Source organism: Rosa chinensis, chromosome 1 (genome assembly GCF_002994745.2).
Source record: "Rosa chinensis cultivar Old Blush chromosome 1, RchiOBHm-V2, whole genome shotgun sequence".
Taxonomy (NCBI): domain Eukaryota; kingdom Viridiplantae; phylum Streptophyta; class Magnoliopsida; order Rosales; family Rosaceae; genus Rosa; species Rosa chinensis.
The window spans coordinates 57,892,487-57,911,290 of record NC_037088.1 but is presented as its reverse complement, the minus strand read 5'-3'; the positions used below and the strand labels follow the sequence as shown (position 1 = coordinate 57,911,290).

Genomic DNA, 18,804 nt, shown 5'->3' with positions numbered 1-18,804 from the left:
GTTTACCAATCAAGTCCAAACCCCACTGACAGAACGGCCATGGTGCAAGGAGGATGGAAAGGGCGATGGGCGGTGCTCGTGGGATATTTGCGTACATTTGGCATTTGTGGCAAGAACTGGATATAGTTTGAGCCAGGGCCGACATGGTTGGCCAGAAATATCCTGCCCTTAGGGTCTTGTGTGCAAGAGATCGAGCTCCGGCATGGTTACCACATACACCAGCGTGAATGTCCGTCATTATTTTGTGACCTTCCTCCGGTGTCACACACTTCAGGTTGGGAAAGCAATGTCCTCTTCTGTAGAGTTTGCCATTCATGATCGTATATCGAGCTGACCTTAGCTGCAGTCTTCTGGCCTCGACCTTATCATCCGGTACTAGGCCATCAACCATGTATTTCAAAATTGGGTCCATCCATGAAGCTGTGTGATCCACCGAAAATATTTCTGACACCGTTTTGGAAGTGCTAGGTCCCGCGAGTATTTCGACTTTAGTGGTCCCATAGGTAGGGTTTGGAGAAGTTGATGCGAGCTTAGCAAGGGCGTCTGCCTTGTCGTTTTCTGCCCTCGGTATTTGGGTAAGAATGTAGGAGGTGAACCTCTGAACTAAAGCCCGGGCCAAGGCTTGGTAGCAGGACATGTGGGGCTCCTTTGCCTCGAAGTTACCGCTGACCTGGTTTACGACCAACTGGGAATCACTGAAGATATGGAGGTGTTGGACCCCTAGTTCCCGGGCGATCTGTAGACCGGCTATGAGTGCCTCGTATTCTGCGGTATTATTGGATGCTTTGAAGGCAAATTTGAGGGCGTACTCGTAGACTTGCTCATCCGGGCTGATTAGTAGGATGCCAGCTCCGCTAGTTTTCTTGTTGGATGATCAGTCCACGTATAATCGCCAAGTGCTTGGCGGAGGTGGATCCGCGGCTAGCGGTTCAGGTGGTTCCTTGTTTGGGTCATGGGAAAGGATTGATTCGGAAATAAAATCGGCCGCTGCCTGGCCTTTGATGGCTGTCCGGGGCTGGTACTTGATATCGAATTCCCCAAGCTCGATGGCCCATTTAATTAACCTGCCCGATGTCTCTGGTTTCTGCAAAACCTGCCTCAATGGGTGATTAGTGAAAACGGTGATAGAATGTGCTTGGAAGTAATGTCTGAGCTTCCGGGCTGATACCAGGAGAGCCAGTGCTACTCTTTCAATGTCCGGGTACTTGGACTCTGCACCAGTGTAACCTTTCCCAGCGTAGTACACTGGGTACTCGCAATCGGAGTCCTTCCTAATCAGGACTGAGCTCACAGCGGTTGCCGATGCTGCCAGATATAAGTAGAGCATTTCTCCGGGCACAGGTTTGTAGAGTAGAGGTACCTGTGACAAGTACGATTTCAAGCCAAGGAAAGCAGCCTCGTGCTCCGTTGTCCAGGCTATCACCTCGACGTGTTGGGTTTTTAGCAGTTTGAAGAAATGAGTACACTTGTCCGTCAGCCTGGAGATGAATCTTGATAGGGCGGCCACCTTGCCTATAAGAGATTGGACCTCATTCCGGTAGGTTGGTGATACCATGTCTATTATAGCCTGCACTTTCTCTGGATTGGCCTCAATTCCCCTGTGGCTAATGATGTACCCGAGAAACTTTCCTGCCTCGACCCCGAAGATGCACTTCTGTGGGTTAAGCCGCATCCCGTTGCGCAATATGATGGTGAAGACGATTGACAAGTTGGCTACATGATCCTCCGGAGTTAAACTTTTTACCAGCATGTCGTCCACGTATACCTCCATGATAGTACCGATAACTTCCTCAAACATGGAGTTGACAAGTCGCTGATAGATGGCACCTGCATTCTTTAACCCGAAAGGCATGACCTGGTAGCAATAGAGACCTTTGTCTGTAGTGAAGGCAGTGTGCTCCTCGTCTGCCGGGTTCATTCGAATCTGGTTGTACCCGCTAAACGCATCCATGAAGCTGAGTAACTGGTACCCGGCGGTGGAGTCGATCAATTGATCAATTCGCGGGAGCGGGAAGCTATCTTTAGGGCATGCCCTATTGAGGTGAGGTTTGTGTAGTCGACACACATGCGCCATGTTCCCGGAGATTTCTTTGGTACCATTACCACGTTGGCTAACCACCGGGGGTATGTTACTTCCCTGACAAAGTTGATGGAGATCAACTTCTTTACCTCAACCTGGATAGCCCGGTACTTATCGTGTGTGAAGGCCCTTCGCTTTTGTCTTACCGGTGTTGAGTAAGGAACGATACTAAGACTGTGCGTGGCTACTTCTGGCGGTATCCCGGGCATGTCCTCATAGGACCAAGCGAACGCGGATGTGTTAGAGCGGAGAAACGAGATTAATCCTTCCCTGACAACCGGAGACAGCCTTGTACCAATCCTAACAGTTCTGTCCGGGAACTGCTCTGACAGCACCACCTCTTCAATGTCTTCTACGGCACCGGCCCGTTCTTCGTCCAGGTCGGTATCGGCCCTGGGATCCTCGTATATGTCCAACTGAGGGTTAGTAGCTACGTGCAACATTTCAGACTTTCCCTTACCGCGGGATACAGTTAGAGAATAGCATTTCCTTGCAGCGGCCTGATCACCTCGGATCGTAGCCGTGCCGGCTGGGGTCGGTACTTTCATCATCAACATGTGACCTGCTATGAAGGTTTTCAGACCCCAAAATGCCGGACGGCCCAGGATAGCATTATAGGACGAGACGCAGTCCACTATGATGAACTCTGTTTTGATGGTTGAACAATTTGGACTTTCACCTATCGTGATCGATAGGTAATCTGATCCGAGTGGTTAGATGATGTCTCCTGAAAAACTAATGAGGGGCTCATTATCCTGTGACAGTTTGGCTCTTCCTCTGTTCAAAGCTTTGTATGCATCACGAAATAATACGCTAACCGAGGCCCAGTGTCTACGAGCACCCTGGACATTATGTAGTGGTCCATTTGGAGTGTGATTAGGAAGGGATCATCATGGGGCATCCTCAGATCGGCTTCCTCCTCCTGCAGGAATGTCACCGATGTCCACTTGGTGCCACTGTTTTGCTGCGGGGCTTTGTGGAAGTTGAAAACTTCCGGACGGCCGAAACTAGAATTTCGTTTCTTCCCCTGGGCGGGCGACTCTTTCGGACCCCCACCGTGGATCGTGAATATCTGGCCGTACACGTCGACCGCTCCTATCTCTTTAGCAGGTAGGTATCGTTGAAGCTTGCCCCTCTGGATGAGGGACTCGATGGTATTTTTTAAAGCAACACACAGATTGGTATTGTGTCCGGCATCCTCGTGGTAGGTGCAGAATTTTCCGGTATCCTGCTGGGTAAGTTTGCTCTTTGGGAACTTCCTTGGGGGTGGTCCCGGTATCTCATCCCTGTTTTCGTTCCAGACAGTCTCGTATTAAGCGTTCAGGATTGTGAACACCTCATACCGAGGTGGTGGTGGTGTCCTTGGGCCCTGCTGTGCCCTTGGCTCCCGGTTAGGGTGGGTGTTCCCGTAACTGTTCGACCTGGACGAGGATTCTTTGCTTCTTTTGTTCGAGGTATGGGGTGACCTATCATGACTGTGGACCCACTCCCTTTTTTGTGGCTCATCCCTAATCGTCGAAGTCGGTGTGGAAAATCTTAGCTCTGGTCTGGGGGTGTCCCCGTATGTTTCGAATTCGGCCTGAGCGTGTCTGATGGTAGTGGCCATCAGTTCGTCGTAGCTAGCTGGAGGATTATGGTTGATCCCATACAGAAATTCTCCTCGCCTTAGGCCCCTCCTGAACGCCAGCTCAGCCAGTTCCTTATTGAGGTCCCGACACTTAGCGGTAGCCGCTTGCCATCGATTTACAAAAGACTTCAGGGTTTCATCTTCTCCCTGCTGGACCTTCAGTAGGCCCTTCGGTGTGTGTATCCCATCAGTGCGTAAGATGAATCGAGCGACAAATTTGTCAGCCAACTCCTTAAAATTCCCTACAGAACCGACCGGCAGTTCGTAGAACCAACTTAAAACCTCCCCTGACAGGGTTTCCTGGAACATGTTACAACACACTTCGTCCGTATATCCCTTGGCGTTTGTTTGCGATCAGAAAGCCTGTAAATGTTGGTAGGGATCTCCAACTCCCGTATAGTCAATTTTTAGTGGTTTCGATGTATTCGCTCGAATGGCTCCCCTAACCTGTTGGGTGAAAGGCCCCGGGCGGTCCTCGTAACTGTTCATAGCTCTCCAGGTGTCTCTATTTTCTGTGGCCTGTACCCTTGCCTGCAGGGCATGCAAGGAGTTGCTCATTTGTACGAGTAATGCCGTGTTTGCGTCGGGTACCGGCGTGATACTGTGAACTGGCTGTGGTAACGGTGGTGGTGGTAGATGCCTCAAGCTTTCCGGGAATAAGTCTACCGGTACCTGGATTAACCTCTGGCTGCCCTTCGTAGGAAGTGCTGGTGCGGTGTTGGTGTTTCCTATTATCGGGGCAGCGTTCAAGTCTGCTAGCTGGGATGCTCTAGCCAGGGCCTGAGTAAGTGCCTCGTTGTGCTGGTGCCTCCTGTCTAGTGCTCGGGCCAAGGCCGTGTTTTCATCTTCCAAATCCTGCATTCTCTGTTGCGTGAGGCGGGTTGTTTCCCTATCGGTACTCCGTTGTTCCCGATCGATCCTGGACTGCTCCCTGAAGGCTGCGATCTCAGCTCGCATAGACTCTAACTCCGATACCGGAGTCACCTGATCCGGGACTATAGGGTCCAAGGATCCGAGACCATGGATTTCCTCCTGAACAGCTGGCGCCTCTGCTGATGAAGTTCCCGGAGAGAATATAAGTGCCCGGGCAACACTTCTCCTCTCTCCTGTCACTTCTGGCTCACTCATATCCGGTAAGTCCCCTATCTGGCGCGCCAATGTTTCTGGCGGCTTTCCCTGGGTACCTCACACAGAATGCTATACCGTCTGGGGCACCGATTGGCTCCTAAATCATGTATCAAGGACACAACGTTAGAGGGATAAACCGTATCGGACGGTTTATACCTTTCCGATGCCTGAGTGAGAAACTAATAGTTGTGTAGAATAAATTGTGGATAAAGGAGTTATTACCTGTCAAAGGTGGTTGTGCTATAATCTTTATATTCAAGCGTGGGAAGGGAGTCTCCCCTATCCTCGATGTGGGACACAGGTTCTTCTGATGCCATATCAGTTTTGTATTTGTAAAGTAGATGGGCTGTGCTGGCCTTGCCCCGGGCCCTGGGTGCCCGGGGTGGCACCTTATGTGAAGCCCGCCATGGTGGGGTGTGAACCCGGCCCATGGCGTAGTACCTGGGAGTACCGATGGGGCTCAGGGGCTAGTGCTAAACCTAGTTGAGACTCCATAGTATGTACACTTAGATAGCGAATTTCAGCTCCCAACATCTCTTCGTCATCTTCCTTTGGACGAAATGGATCTTTCCTTGCATCCAAACTTTGACCGATCATGGGAGTGCTAGCAGGATGCGCTTTGTCCATGTTAAATTGCCCGACTTTTGGACATATGCAGACTGGTGGATTAGTATTCCACAAACTCGGTGTTCTAGTTCAAAGGCTAGACAGAATCAAGTTTTCCCAAGATCCTTCATCTTAAATTCGGATTTCGAGTAGCCCGCGGTTTCTCTTATTTCATCAAGAGTACCTATTATGTTCATATCATCGACATATGCTGCTACAATTGCAAATCCGGAACTTGTTTTCTTTATGAATACGCAGGGGCATATTTCATCGTTCTTATATCCCTTCTGTAAACACGAAAAATCCTGCAACAAATGAAAGAAGGACACGTGTACAAAATAATAATTTTATTAATTTAAATGCGGGTTACAATCTCTGTAGATGCTCTTTCACAAAATTCTCCTCTGATTCGATCTCTGACGTTGATTTGATCCAAGGGTGGCGAGCACTTGATCTTGAATCGAACGGTTGTAGTGTGAGCTTCTTGCTATGTTGACGATTTGAGGAAGACGATTGACCAAGGGCTGTAGAAGCTTGATCCTGATCGGATTTAGGCCACTAGTTGTGTCACGTGATGAGTGTTCTTCGGCTTTGGTAGGGGATGAACCAGCACGTGCGTTTGGTGCTTGTTGATTCTCCACGAGCTTGATGAAGAACTTGTAGAGGATTTACTTTGTTGAAGACAACTTGAAGACGACGGATGATCAAGGGCTGTAGAGGCTTGAACTTGATCAGATTTGAACCACGAGCGGTGTCACGTGGCGAGTATGGCTTTTGATGGTGGATGAATCAGCACGTGTGTTTGGTGCTTGTTGATCATCCGCGTGTTTGACGACTTCCGAGCTTGTAGGTGATTTCCCGTGCTTGTCTGAAGTCGGCAAGGTGAAGAGACCGGCTATTTGGCAGCTTGATGGTTCTTCACGAGCTTGGGAGACTTCTGAGCTTTGGAGAGGTTTCTTCCATCTGCTTGCGTCCCTCTGTCTGTCGTCGTCCTCGATGGTATACTTGGCTCAAGGGCGATTGACGCTTGATCTTGAGTCGTATGATGGCCACGAGGGTTGGCACGTGACGAGTGCTTTGACTTGAGGTTGGTGATGAACCGGCTATTTGGCAGCTTGAAGGCTCTTCACGCGCTTGAAGACTTATGAACTTTAGGAGTGATTTTTCTCTCCGGCCGAAGTCCTTCTCTTGATTTGAGAAGGGGTATTTATAGTGTCGGCGTCTCTCTCAATTTGGAATGCCTTGATGACACGTAATTAATTGTATTTTCCTTAATTACGTAATCAAATCTAATCAGATCAATCAGTCTTAATTAACTGATTTAATCACGACTATTAAGGAATTAACCAATTAATTTGATGGCTGATTTTAATTGTATTTCGTTAATATCACAATTAAATCAATCCGTTTTGGCTAACCGATTTAATTATGATTATTAAGAAATTTAGCCAATTAATTGGATGACTGATTGTCGTCTTGATCAATTTAAATAAATTGACATCTAATCAGCAGACGAGATTTAATACTTGATTTGACTCGGAATCAATTGATTTAATTTGATTGATCCGCTTTAATATCAGTTGATTTAGCCGGAGCAAATTCATTTATTGCCGTCGGGCCTTTCATGTGTTGCCAAGTGTCATTCTCTGAGTCTGCGTGATTTTGCTGACTCACAAGCCACGTGAACATTTTGTGGGACCCACATGCCGACTAAATTTGTTCGGTCATAATTTTGAGTGTTGACCGAATTATTTAATGAATTTATTTTCATTAAATTTTTGGTGTCTACACCTTCCCAATCAAGTAGTCACTTAGACGGGTATACCACATCCGCCCGGATTGTTTCAATCCGTAAAGTGAGCGTTTCAACCTAATTGCAAATGCACTCCGTGGTTTAGAGTCACTTGACTTGGGTAATGTAAGGCCATCAGGCACTTTCATATATATATATATATATATATATATATATATATATATATATATATGAATCTAGATCCCCATAGAGATATGCAGTAACCACATCTATGAGCTGCATTTCCAATCCTTTGGAAACTACTAAGCTAACTAAGTAGCGGAACGTTATAACGTCCATTTTGGGAGAGAATGTCTCCTCGTAGTCAATTCCAGGGCGTTGTGAGAAACCTTGCGCCACAAGGCGAGCCTTGTACCTTAGGACTTTATTCTTCTCATTACGCTTTCTAACAAAGGCCCATTTATGTCCTACAGGCTTTACACTTGGTGGGGTTAGCACTACCGGACCAAATACCTGTCTCTTTGTCAGAGAATCTAATTCTGCCTGGATTGTTTCATTCCATTTAGGCCAATCTGCTCTTTGTTGAGATTTTGCAACAGAGCGTGGTTCGATATCATCGTGCTCTATGATTCCTTGAGCAACAGTATATATCATCAATGTGTATGGAAGATCTTTCTATCAACTCATACGCACTCTCATAATCCTCTGAGATTTCTTTGTTCTCTGGAATCATTTTTACATCGGAACGTCCTCCAGTATTGATTCATGGACATAACTATAATCAGAGACAATCTCATGAGAGGGATTCTATACATTGATGATTGGTTTGTGCCTTACTCACCCTCTTCTTCCTTGGGTGAGTGTCAATCTAACCAAGTGACCTCCCCCTCTTCCTTGGGGAGCCACGGCCTCAACCACACCTCCACTAAGTGCGGTTGCAGTGCCTCTATCTGCGGCACTGTGCCCCTTGTTGGGGACTTCTAACCTTGCAGGCACATTTGCAGCTAGTATATGTGATCTCGTCACTTTTGCGATATCAGTAAACGCATCAGGCATCGAATCTGCTACGTTCTGAAGGTTGATTATTCTTTTCACTTCACTTTCACTTTGTGAAGTGCGGTGATCAAAATGAGATAGAGTGGGGACAAACCACAACAATTCCTGTCGTTCCCTTGAAAAATCCTTTTTCCTATCTCCCCCTAACGACGGGAAGACTGTCTCATCAAAGTGACAATCCTCAAATCTAGCGGTAGAGAGATTGCCTGTCAAGAGTTCCAAATAGCGGATAATTGTTGGGGATTCGTATCCAACATAAATACTTAATCGTCTTTGAGGACCCATTTTGATGCGCTGTGGGGGCGCAATAGGCACATATACTGCTCAACCAAATATGCGTAAGTCAGGCTCATATCCAGTTACCAACTGGTACGCAGAAAATGGTTGGCTAGCAATGGGTCTGAAATGAATAAGTAAAGCTGCGTGCAATATTGCATAACCCCAGGTAGATATAGGCAGGTTGGTGCGCATAACCAATGCCCTAGCCACCATATGTAGCCTTTTGATGGTGGCTTCTGCGAGACCGTTTTGTGTATGCACATGGGGTACATGATGCTCTACATCAATCCCAATAGGCATGCAATATTCATCAAATGCTTTTGATGTAAACTCTCCAGCGTTATCAAGCCTTATAGACTTGATAGGGTTATCAGGGTGGTGAGCCCTTAAACGTATAATCTGTGCTAGGAGTTTTGCAGCATTTCTTGTGGATAATAAAGCGACATGTGACCAATGTGTCGAAGTATCCACCAGAACCATAAAGTACTTAAAATGGTCCACATTCTGGATGGATATGTCCACAGATATCTCCTTGTATCCTTTGTAAGAATGGAATGTTTTATTTTATATCTTTAGCATAGGAAGGTCTCGATCCTGTTTTTGCTAAAGAGCAGGCTTTGCAAAACGAGTGATGTGCCTTTGAAATAGTCAATGAGGCATAATGGGAGAGTGGCAGTGCTTCTGGTACTTCAGAAGACAATGACTGCATTTGAGCAGTACTAGAACCGACACCATGCAGTGTGAAGGATTTTTGTCACATTGTATTTTTCACTCGAAAGAAGGGATGTCCATATGAGTTCGTTAAAATACGGATCATCATGTCACGACCGAGGTGCCCTAGGCGGTCATGCCAAAGCCTGTATGAGTCAGTGTCCCACATTTCACTGTTGGTGACAGTATAGGATTCAATGATCCGAATCGTAGTGAGATACAGTCCACTAGATTGACTCATAAGTTTCTCTAAAATGTGTTTCCTTCTACATTCATTAGAGGTAATATAAATGTATTCAGTTCCATTCTCACAGTGTGTTTTTACATGATAACCATTGGCACGAATATCATTGAAACTTAACAAGGTTCGATTAGCTCTTGGTGCATACAGAGCGTCTTTGACTTTAAATATATCTAAGATTCTTTAGAGTATTTCTATTTTAGTAGAATGATAATCTTTTCATTCTAATAATAATTTTTCTCTAGATGTATTGCTTGACATCTTTATATTGCAATTTCGAACCATGTAAATATGTGTAGTAAATAAATTTGAATTAATTCAGTGCTTGAGAATAAAATTCAAAATTTATTAATGAGCCAACGATAATCAAATCAAGGTCTTGTTCTAATTCATCAAACCATTATTGAAATAAACTTTAAGACCAAGTAATAGTCTAATTAAAAATGAGGCATTATGCCTTCACAACTGTTTTTGGAAAATAAAGTAAATAAAGCAGATCAGTCAAAATCTGGGGCATCGGTTGACTGAGCAAGTTCCTTGTTGCCATTAAAGTCTGCAATTGTGAGGTTGACGTCTGGGTCATGGCCTCCTTCTTCCATATAGTGAGCCTCTTGTTCTTTAGACTCCCTATACCTCTTGTAATGGGCTGCTACTCTGTTGCTTGCTTGGCAGTTCTTGTACCAATGCCCAATGACTCCACACCTATAGCATGGTTCATTGCCAACTCTATTCTGTTTGACTGAAGGGTTCTTAGGTGCCCTTTGCACCTTGTTTCCGTGACCACTAGGGCCAGCACCACCATCTCTGCGCCATACATTGGGAGGGCCTCCACGACCCATATCATGACCCCCATGTCCCTTGCCACGTGGGTAGGGATCAACATGTCCAACCCCCTTTGCATTGGGGTTCTGTCCACCTTTCACTTTGCCATAATTAGCCTCAGGAATTTTCTTTGTCCCAACAGGCCTGGCATTGTTGTTCAAAAGAACCTCATTATGCCTCTCAGCCACTTGCAGTAGGTTGATCAGCTTGTTGAAGGTTGTGATTATTTTGTCATCATACTCCAGCCTATACTGGTTCGCTAGTATAATTGCTGAAGTAGGAAAAGTGGAAAGAGTCTTCTGGATCATATCATCTTCTGTGAGTTCATTTCCACAGAAATTTAGACGTGCTTTCAGGCGCAACATATCCTTGTTGAAGTCATTTACCCTTTTATAGTCAAACAAGCGGATTTCATTCCACTGAACGGTCAGTTATGGGAGCAATGTGTCATGAATGTTCCCAAAACGTCCCTTAAGTGCATCCCACAGTTCTTTGGGTGTCTTCAACTGAAGGTATTCCCAGCGGAGGCTAAGATTAATATGTCGCCTCAGAAACATTAAGGCATTTGCTTTCACCTTGTCAGACGGTCCATTGTCTTTGGGGTCGATAATGGTGGCAGTGTAATCTCTTGCCACAAAGGCAGTTTCTACATCGGAAACCCAACGGTGGTACTCAAGTCCGTCTGAGTCCAAAATGTCAAATTCAGGTCGAGATGGATCAGCCATCTACATAAACAAGAGAGAAGAAATAAATTACGCAGTCATAAAGACATCCACGTGAATTATTTTCCAAACGTATGAATTAGATTTCAAGACCAAGATTCGTAATGGTCACATTTTTTTTCTATGCTATGTGAAAATACTTTATCACAGTAAGTGTGTGTGTATAATGCGCATGAATTTTCATTATCATGGCAAAATGCAATTTTTGTATATTGCATTCTAAAAATAGCCATAGCATATTTAATAATAAATCATAGCAAATAAAGGCATGCATAGGAAAATTATATAAGCGTAAATAAAATAAAGGGCTAAATACTAGTTAGTACCCTGTGGTTTAGGTACAAAATTAATTCAGTCCCTGGACTTCTAATTTCATCAAAAACACCCTGCACTTTCAATTTTGATCTAATAGGTCCAATTCATTAATATTATGTTATGGGTTCAAGTTATAGTTGGATTACTTGTTGAAAAACTATTTATTTTTAATAGTAGGACTCACTCCTAAATTGACTATGCAGACGACCTCGACACCACATCATAAAACATAGGCCATATATGAGCCACATTAACAAGTTAAATAACTCAATTGTCGGAAAACTAACAAATTGGACTTATTAGATCAAAATTGAAAGTGCAGGGGTGTTTTTGATGAAATTAGAAGTTTAGGGACTGAATTGATTTTGGACCTAAACCACAGGGTAGTAATTTGTATTTAGCCCTAAAATAAAACATGCTAAAATGTCATAAATCACAAAATATATATGGCAAGCTAAAAAAAAATATAAGCAATAACATAATGAAAATGCATGTGTACGCATAATTATAAAGCGTAAATGAAATTCACAGAACATGCTTGAAATTTTACTAAACAGTAAAAATATATAAATCATGCTTAAAGATAATCATATAAAACATAAATGACAAAGTATGCTTAAAATGATTAATATAATCTAACTAAACATGCTCGAAAAATTTATAATAAAAGTATAAACAATAAAATATATAACATGCTCAAGAAAATAAATAATGAGAATCTACCATAGTATGAAATTAAATAAATCAAAGAGAACATACTTGGTTTCGAAAAAAAATAAAACAATCCTAGCGCATGCGCGTGTTGATGCAGGTGTGCGTAGCGATGTTTTTGGGCTGAAACTAGGCCGCTTCCTCTCCCTTTTCAGCAGTGGGCTTTGATTTTTTTTTTTTTTTTTTTTTTCGGGGCCTTCTCTTTTCTTTTTATGTTTTTTTTTTTTCGTTTCTGGGCCTGCAAGGCCTGCTTCCTCTTTTTTTTTTTTTGAGCCGGGTGTGTACTTTGGCCCTTCTCTTTCTTTTTTTTTTTTTTTTTTTTTTTCTCTCTTTTTCTCTCTTCCTCCTCTGCCTCTTCTTTCTTCTGGTTTTCTGGTGTGGAGGCAGTGATGCGCTGGGCAAGAGGCCGGTCTGTTGCAAGGGCGCGGGGCACGGGGGCTGGGTTGCAACGTCGGTGCAGTGGATTAGGTTGCTGCTGCAAGGGTGCTGGGTTGCTGCTGCAGGCGGTTGAGCAGACGCTGATGGGGAGGGCTACGCAAGTGCGTGGTGGGTGGGGCTCCAGTGTGGGCTGTGATGGCGCGGTGGAGGATCTAGGTCGGGGCGCCGAGACGCAGGTCAGCGCGGATGCGAGGTTGGGCGCCGCTGCTAGGATCTCACACACGGGCCCGTCGCTGCAGGTGCCTTGGGCTACGCAGGCGGGTTGTGAGGTCGGGTTCCAGATCGGGTCGGCGCTGGAGGCCAGTGTACTGGGCTAGGCACTGTGGTGCTTGGCCGGAGAGACAGAGATGAGGCCCGTGAGACTTGCAGTCGGGCTGTTCTGTGGAGGGTTACAAGGATGAGGCCGGTCTGTGGAGCCTGGTCTGAGGCAAAGCCGATCTGTTTTTTTTTTTTTGGTGGCGGCAGAAAAAGAAGAAAATGGTTTTTTTTCCTTCTAGGGTTTTGATTTTTTTTCGACGGAAAGAAACTAGTTTCTAGTGTTTTTTCTTTGCTATTGGCTCTGAGCGTGCTGATAACGTGTTAAAGTAAAAATGACAGATAGAATTGGTCTACTCATTTCATTTCATAGTCCCTTTATATAGGGAGATGATTACAACGGAAATATGAATTACATTAAATACATTGAATGCTGATTGATCTTTAATCGTGCTGATTGATGGTAATCGTTGATTCCTTGATTCCCTCTCCGTCAGTTGCTTTGACGAAGGCACATAATCTGTTTTTCCTTTAACACAAGTTTGATTTTCTTTATTTTGGATTAGACTTTTTGGAAGCTTTGATGTAATCATTGGCTATTTTTATTAATAAAGTATCTGTAGACACCAAAAATTTAATGAAAATAAATCCATTAAATAAGTCGGTCACCACTTGAAATTATGACTGAACAGATTAAGTCAGCATGTGGGTCCCGCAAATTGTTCACGTGACTTGTGAGTCAGCAGAATCACGCAGACTCAGAGAATGACACTTGGCAACACATGAAAGGCCCGACGGCAATAAATGAATTTGCTCCGGCTAAATCAACTGATATTAAAGCGGATCAATCAAATTAAATCAATTGATTCCGAGTCAAATCAAGTATTAAATCTCGTCTGCTGATTAGATATCAATTTATTTAAATTGATCAAGACGACAATCAGTCATCCAATTAATTGGCTAAATTTCTTAATAATCATAATTAAATCGGTTAACCAAAACGGATTGATTTAATTGTGATATTAACGAAATACAATTAAAATCAGCCATCAAATTAATTGGTTAATTCCTTAATAGTCGTGATTAAATCAGTTAATTAAGACTGATTGATTTGATTACGTAATTAACGAAAATACAATTAATTACGTGTCATCAAGGCATTCCAAATTGAGAGAGACGCCGACACTATAAATACCCCTTCTCAAATCAAAAGGAAGACTTCGGCTGGAGAGAAAAATCACTCCCAAAGTTCTTAAGTCTTCAAGCGCGTGAAGAGCCTTCAAGCTGCCAAATAGCCGGTTCATCACCAACCTCAAGTCAAAGCACTCGTCACGTGTCAACCCTCGTGGCCATCATACGACTCAAAATCAAGCGTCAATCGCCCTTGAGCCAAGTACACCATCGAGGATGACGACAGACAGAGGGACGCAAGCAGACGGAAGAAACCTCTCCAAAGCTCAGAAGTCTCTCAAGCTCGTGAAGAACCATCAAGCTGCCAAATAGCCGGTCTCTTCACCTCGCCGACTTCAGACAAGCAAGGGAAATCACCCACAAGCTCGGAAGTCGTCAAACACGCGGAGGATCAACAAGCACCAAACACGTGTGCTGATTCATCCACCATCAAAAGCCATACTTGCCACGTGACACCGCTCGTGGTTCAAATCTGATCAAGTTCAAGCCTCTACAGCCCTTGATCATCCGTCGTCTTCAAGTCGTCAACAAAGCAAAACTTCTGCCAAAGTTCTTCATCAAGCTCGTGGAGAATCAACAAGCACCAAACACACGTGCTGGTTCATCCCCTACCAAAGCCGAAGAACGCTCACCACGTGACACCACTCGTGGCCCTAAATCTGATCAATATCAAGCTTCTACAGCCCTTGGTCAATTGTCTTCCTCAAATCATCAACATAGCAAGAAGCTCAAACTACAACCGCTCGATTCAAAATCAAGTGATCGCCACCCTTGGATCAAATCAACGTCAGAGATCGAATCAGAGGAGAATTTTGTGAAAGAGCATCTACAGAGATTGTAACCCGCATTTAAATTAATAAAATTATTATTTTGTACACGTGTCTGTATCTTGTTTGCTTTCAGATTTTCGTGTTTACAAATTTGGCACGCCCAGTGGGACCATCTCTGCCTCTCATCTCTAATCTCAAGTCGCTATCCTCAGCATATATATGGCTTCAAAGATGATTCAACTCAAATCAACAAACAAGACCAATAAGGTAGCTACTCTGAAAATGAGTAGAAACCTTAACAATCATACCGTTCGGAGTGAGTCGTCTCAACTCGTGACATTCATAACTCATCCATCTCAGTCACGTCAGCCGATCGTCGCTTCGACAACAATGGGGGCAAACCTCACTAAGAAAAGATGGTCAACATGCTCAAGCGACTCAAGGGAACATTCTTCCTCGCACACAGCCAGTGTTGATCAGCGTACACACCTACGCCCCAGTTCGTCTTTTGATAACCAAACGGAAGAGACATTGGAAGATTCTTCTTTTGCTATGCAAGTCATGGTAGTAGGGGTCACCACCGTGGAAGAACAGACAACTCAAATAGCCCAATTGGCTGAAGCAGTTGAGAAGCTACAGAAAACTATTGAAGAGAAGGATATGGAAATTACTGCGCTCATGGAGAAGTTAGAAACTCAACGTGGCGATGACTCAGAAAAAGGTCTGCGTGGTCATAAGAAAGACTCATCTAGCAAATCATTTTCTGAACAAAAAGAAGAATCAAATTTCATTCTAGCTTCATGGTCAATTCAACAACTTCAAGACATGATTGCTAACACGATCAGAGCTCAATATGGTGGTCCATCTCAGGATACACTAACGTATTCCAAACCTTATACGAAGCGGCTCGACAATTTGAGGATGCCAACTGGATACCAGCCTCCCAAGTTTCAACAATTCGATGGCAAAGGTAACCCCAAGCAACACATTGCGCATTTCATCGAGACATGCAATAGTGCTGGCACAGATGGCGACTATCTTGTGAAACAATTCGTTCGCTCACTCCGAGGGATAGCATTCGAATGGTTTACAGAATTGGAGTCTGAATCCATTGACAGCTGGGAGCAAATGGAAAAAGAGTTCTTGAATCGCTTCTTCAGTACACGTCGCATTGTGAGCATGTTAGAGCTCACCAACACCAAACAACAGAATGACGAGTCGGCTGTAGAATTCATCAACCGTTGGCGTGCACTAAGCCTTGACTGCAAGGATCGACTCTCAGAGTTGTCAGCGGTAGAAATGTGCATTCAAGGCATGCATTGGGACTTACTGTACATCCTTCAAGGGATAAAGCCTCGCACCTTTGAAGAACTTGCCACTCGAGCTCATGACATGGAATTTAGCATCGCTAGTCATAGTCGAAGAAAAGATGAAATCGTTGAATCACATAATCAGAAACGTGTCATGGAGTCTTTGGCGATCATAACTCCTGTCAAGATCACAGCACGAGTCAAGTCAAATAACCAAAACAAGTTGGAGCCGACTCATGATCAAACAAGGCGGCGCACTCTTAAAGAGCTAGAAGCTAAAAGTTACCCTTTTCTAGATTCCGATGTTGCTGACATGTTGGAAGATTTGCTTCAAAAGAAAGTAATTAAATTGCCATACTGCAAACGTCCAGAAGAGATGCATCGCATCAATGACCCAAAGTACTGCAAGTACCATCGTGTCATCGGTCACTCGACGGAGAAGTGCTTTGTGTTGAAAGACCTCATCATGAAGCTCGCACAACAAGGAAAAATCTGTTTAGACATTGAGGATGATGTGGCTCAATCAAATCATGCTGCCATCATCTTTGATCAACTCGAAGTAGTGTCGTCCACGCCTTTGCAGGGGGCATGCTGCTTGCCTAAATTTTCTTAGAGCACACAAGAATTGCAACGCTCCTAGCCATCAAGAGCCTAAACTGCACGTGGCGCGAAAAAGACGCTCCTAGCCAGCAAGAGCCTAAACTGCACGTGGCGCAAAAAAGACGCTCCTAGCCAGCACGAGCTTAAACTGCACATGGCGCAAAAAAGACGCTCCTAGCCAGCACGAGCTTAAACTGCACATGGCACACAAAAAAAAGTCCGTTGAGTTGAAAACCCGAAAGGGCGGCTCAAGCAAAAAAAAAAAAAGGACCAAAAAAAAAAATTCACTTCATCCATAAATCCATGAACTACGTGATGACTTGATCTCTTTCTTTGGAAGGAGTACGTAGGCAGCTCGGAAAATTACTTCGAGTCCAGTCATACCAAAGCAAGAAGATGGGTCTGCTCAGAGATGTGTCAAGATCATGATTGAATTCAATGACTCAAGCATTTGGAGCTGTCCACCAACTCAAAGAAGAGATGCACGTGAATAACTCAAATATTAAATATTTACCGAGAGCATGACTCCGCACAGTCTTTGGAAGTTCGCGCCTTCTTTGGTTATCGACGAATACGCAAAGCCTAACTGCTTGAAGCGGATTCTCCCATGCCCAAAAGATGGAGTAATCTAAGCATTTAGGACGTTCACATTCTTCCTTCAGTAGCTGGCGAGGTGCCACATGAGTCCACTGGAGGATGTGAGCTGAAGGGTCATAAGGAGGGATATCGATTGCTTGAGGCCCAGTCAATGATGGATACACCTGCAGAGTAGTGCCATCACTTAGAGTGTCCTCCGAATTGTCGAGGATGGTGACTGTCCCTTTCTTGAAGCACTTGAAGAAAGCCATGGCCACAAAAGGACGGGAAGTGCGATCGCGAGTGCCTGACGACGTACGAGAAGCCTAACCGCTTTTGGTGGACCCTACCACGCACAAAGTGGAGGAATCCAAGCGTTTAGGACGTCCACGTTCTTCTCTCCGTGAGTCACCAAATACGCAAAGCCTAACTGCTTTTAGTGGACCCTACCACGCACAAAGGTGGAGGAATCCAAGCGTTTAGGACGTCCGCGTTCTTCTCTTCGTGAATCACCAAATACGTAAAGCCTAACCGCTTTTGGTGGACCCTACCACGAGTAAAGGTGGAGGAATCCAAGCGTTTAGGACGTTCACGTTCTTCTCTTTGACGTTGATAAACACGCAAAGCCTAATTGCTTTTGGCGGACCCTGCCACACACAAAAGTGGAGGAATCCAAGCACTTAGGTCGTCTGCGTTCTTCAATTATCACCAAAGCCCTGAAAAAAACAAAAAAACACACACACACACACCAAACATATACACTAGTTCTCGGAAGAATAATGTATTTTTGACGGGGAGATAAATTGAACGTTGCTAAAAGTGCTCAAGGCGATCACCTTGTATTTCGACAGGGGAAGATAAATTGAATGTTGCTCAAAGCGCTCAAGTTCCGTCACCAATAAACAGCATCACAGTGCACAGGAATAGTCTCAACTTGCGGCTGTCCATTGATAAAAAAAAAAATCATCATGCTTGGAATGCAGTGCATATGTGTGTGTGTATATAACAAGGATGAATCATGGAATTATGTCAGAAAGGCATATGCAATTATGGTGGAGTCTCAAAGCTTTACCGGCAAAAAACGAAAAGAAAGGAACAATGACGTCAGCAAGACAAAGAAAACGGAGACATGCTCTGAACTCAGCAAAAAAAAAAAACGAATCATGCTCAGCACTCAGACCGAAAAAAAAAAAAGGGCAAAGTCATGCATTGAATTCAGATCGAAAAAAATCAGCATGGGCTGCACGTGTGTATATATATATATATGAATATGTTTAGGTTGTCAGGGCATGGGGCATGTGAGAAAAGTGATTAAGTAAACAGATGAATCACGGCTTTGACTTTGGCTTTGCACATGCATGCTTACATATATATATATATATATATATATATATATATATATATATTATCAGAAGGAGTACTATTGATGTACAATTGAACGAAGAGGCAGATTGTGAAATCAAAAGAAGAGAGAGATTATACCTCGCAGAAAAACACCGTCCTCTTCTTCACCTGAAGCTTTTGCAATTATGAAGAGCCGCAAGAACAATAATCTACCAATCTTCGTCGAGTTCTTCTCGAATTTTTTTTTCTGTTTGGGATTTTCATGTACA

General features: G+C 44.2%; 1 protein-coding gene across 1 annotated transcript; it reads right to left on the bottom strand.

Moving 5' to 3' along the window:
* Positions 1 to 2,861: 2,861 nt before the first annotated feature.
* On the bottom strand, positions 2,862 to 4,016 carry LOC112170674. Its single transcript, XM_024308006.1, has 2 exons — positions 3,424 to 4,016; positions 2,862 to 3,366 (listed from the first exon to the last, which is right to left on the bottom strand). Exons 1-2 carry the CDS (start codon positions 4,014 to 4,016, stop codon positions 2,862 to 2,864), a joined length of 1,098 nt encoding a protein of 365 aa, XP_024163774.1.
* Between the last annotated feature and the right edge of the window lie 14,788 nt (positions 4,017 to 18,804).